The 3,248-nt window shown below is 45.3% G+C and overlaps 1 protein-coding gene across 1 annotated transcript in view; it reads right to left on the reverse strand.

Moving 5' to 3' along the window:
- Positions 1-2,192: 2,192 nt before the first annotated feature.
- LOC113642641 (low-density lipoprotein receptor-related protein 8-like) overlaps positions 2,193-3,248 on the reverse strand; it is a 6,652-nt gene continuing 5,596 nt past the window's right edge. The window contains exons 2-4 of the mRNA XM_047800246.1: positions 2,869-3,084; positions 2,658-2,776; positions 2,193-2,380 (exon numbers count right to left, since the gene is read on the reverse strand). Of these exons, the coding sequence (XP_047656202.1) occupies positions 2,208-2,380; positions 2,658-2,776; positions 2,869-3,084 (508 nt within the window). The 3' untranslated portion in view covers positions 2,193-2,207. The remainder of the gene's footprint in view (positions 2,381-2,657; positions 2,777-2,868; positions 3,085-3,248) is intronic.

Raw genomic sequence — 3,248 nt, forward strand, 5'->3', positions numbered from 1 at the left:
GCATTCCCTGGAAATCTACACCAGGTTACATACGTAACCTGGTGTAGATTTCCATATAAGTGGAATTTCATTCGAATCAGGTGACAGGTTACTTGGAGTTAGAACCTGCAGTTAGACCCGAGATTAGAGGTGTGTGTTCACTTCTGTTCAGTTCTGCAGCATGAACAGCTCCAGTACTGTTACTGGTCCAGTACAGAACCTCATTAATCCAGTCCACAGCCAGACCCACAATCCCACTGACTCCAGAGAACATCACTGAGGGTTCATGATCTAATGCATCCAGAACCAACCTGAGAACACACACAGTTCAGAGATCAGTACACGTGTGTGTGTTCAGTTCCTATTGATGTGTTCAGTGTTGGTCCAATTCAGTGTGTGTGTGTGTATGTGTGTGTTCAGTACCTATAGATGTGTTCAGTGTTGGTCCAGTACACGTGTGTGTTCAGTACCTATAGATGTGTTCAATGTTGGTCCAGTACAGTGTGTGTGTATGTGTGTGTTCAGTACCTGTAGATGTGTTCAGTGTTGGTCCAGTACAGTGTGTTATCAACAGTGTGAGAGATAAGATCTAGAACCAGAAAAACCAAGAACCCAGAACACCACCACCTCAGGTCACGCAGGAGGGGGAACATGAGGACACGTAAAACTGCTCCAAACAGAACAAATACCGCTGACAGCCTAAACACAGGGCTAATCAAAAAGAGTATAAAAGCAGAGTAAGAATTTGAGACATGACAGAAATGAATAACAACACAAAGGACAGAGAGGATTCAAAACAAACATAAGACATAAGAAATCTCTGAGCTCATCTTTTTATTTTACCAGTTCATCTGGTTATAACATCAACAACACAGATACACTGTGATTAGATCTGATCAAAACTCCACTGAACTGCCTTCTTGTAATAATGTGGATCAGTACCTGTAGATGTGTTCAGTGTTGGTCCAGTACAGTGTGTGTGTGTGTGTGTGTGTGTGTGTGTGTGTGTTCAGTATCTATAGATGTGTTCAGTTTTGGTCCAGTACAGTGTGTGTGTGTGTGTGTGTGTGTGTTCAGTACCTATAGATGTGTTCAGTGTTGGTCCAGTACAGTGTGTGTGTGTGTTCAGTACCTATAGATGTGTTCAGTGTTGGCCCAGTACAGTGTGTGTGTGTGTCTGTGTGTGTTTGTTTGTGTGTGTGTGTTTGTGCGTGTGTGCATGTGTGTGTGTATGTGCGTGTGTGTGTGTGTGTGTCTGTGTGTGTGTGTGAGTGTGTGTGTGTGTGTGTGTGTCTGTGTGTGTGTGTGTGTGTGTGTGTGTGTGTGTGTGTGTGTGTGTGTGTGTGTGTGTGTGTGTGTGTGTGCGTGTGTGTGTGCGTGTGTGTGTGAGTGTGTGTGTGTCTGTGTGTGTGTCTGTGTGTGTGTGTGTGTGTGTGAGTGTGTGTGAGAGTGTGTGTGAGTGTGTGTGTGTGAGTGTGTGTGTGTGTGTGAGTGTGTGTGTGTGAGAGTGTGTGTGTGTGAGAGAGTGTGTGTGAGTGAGTGTGTGTGTATGTGTGTGTGAGTGAGTGTGTGTGTATGTGTGTGTGTGTGTGTGTGTGCGTGTGTGTGTGTGTGTGTGTGTGTGTGTGTGTGTGTGTGTGTGTGTGTGTGTGTGAGTGTGTGTGAGCGTGTGTGTGAGTGTGTGTGTGAGTGTGTGTGTGCGTGTGTGTGTGAGAGTGTGTGTGAGTGTGAGTGTGTGAGCGAGTGTGTGTGTGTGTGTGTGTGTGTGTGTGTGTATGTGTGAGTGTGTGTGAGCGTGTGTGTGAGTGTGTGTGTGTGTGTGTGAGTGTGTGTGTGTGTGTGTGAGTGTGTGTGTGTGTGAGAGTGTGTGTGAGTGTGTGTGTGTGTGTGTGTGTGTGTGTGTGTGTGTGCGTTCGCATATGTGTGTGTGAGTGTGTGCACTTGGGTGTGTGTGTGCATGTGCGTCTCTAACAGATACTGTATATATTACAATAGAAAAACAGATAAAAGAATGAAACTTAAAGTTTGCTTGTTAATTTATCACAATTATATATTTATATACATGATAGATTTTTGTTTAATTTAAATATCTGCCCTGAAAAGGACCACAGGACAACATTTAAAAACATGTTCAACCTTTAAAATAAATGAAAGAGATTTTCAATGCAACGTCACTGTCATGTGACTTGGTGTTGGAGTGTAACATTAACTACAGACTGTGTGTTTTCTCACACTGCAGCACAGAAGCTGAAAACACTAACCTCAAACACGGCCAGTCCAAACGGCTGGTTCAGATAACCGTTTGATTCCACCACCGTCTTCCTGTGCAGGCCGTCGTACGCCACCCTCGACACGGTGTTCAGGCCCGAGTCGGCCCAGTACAGCAGCCCACGGGGAACGTCTGCTCATTAACACCACCATAATCATCTCTTTAATAACAGGCTACAAACTCACTGCAGTGTGTGTGTGTGTGTGTGTGTGTGTGTGTGTGTGTGTGTGTGTGTGTGTGTGTGTGTGTGTGTGTCTTTAGTACATCGTTTCAGAACAGATAGGATGAAGTGAGAGACAGGGGAGATAGAGAGTGAGATATCAATCTTAGAAGAAGATAGATGGAGAGATGATGTGTGTGTGTATTAACTGAGATGGAGAGATGGATGGAGGGATGAAGGTGTACTAACCGAGAGCGATGGAGACGGGGTTCTGAATAATGGAGCTGACCAGGATTTTCCTGTTCTGTCCGTTCAGACCAGAGCGCTCGATTCTGGGAGAAACTCCAGCGTCGGCCCAGAACAGGAAACTAATCGAGAGAAAAAGTGAAAGTTTCAATAAAAGTTAAACCAGTTAAAGTTTATTCATCATTTACTTGGAGTTAGAACCTGCACAACTGACCCGACTACAGGCTGCACGGCGACAGCGGTCGGGGACGACAGACCCGAGATTAGAGGAGTGTGTTCACTTCCGTTCAGTTCTGCAGCATGAACAGCTCCAGTACTGTTACTGGTCCAGTACAGAACCTCATTAATCCAGTCCACAGCCAGACCCACAATCCCACTGACTCCAGAGAACATCACTGAGGGTTCATGATCTAATGCATCCAGAACCAACCTGAGAACACACACAGTTCAGAGATCAGTACACGTGTGTGTGTTCAGTTCCTATTGATGTGTTCAGTGTTGGTCCAGTACAGTGTGTGTGTGTGTGTGTGTGTGTGTGTGTGTGTGTGTGTGTTCAGTACCTGTAGATGTGTTCAGTGTTGGTCCAGTACTATG

The sequence above is a fragment of the Tachysurus fulvidraco genome, chromosome 14 (genome assembly GCF_022655615.1).
Source record: "Tachysurus fulvidraco isolate hzauxx_2018 chromosome 14, HZAU_PFXX_2.0, whole genome shotgun sequence".
Taxonomy (NCBI): domain Eukaryota; kingdom Metazoa; phylum Chordata; class Actinopteri; order Siluriformes; family Bagridae; genus Tachysurus; species Tachysurus fulvidraco.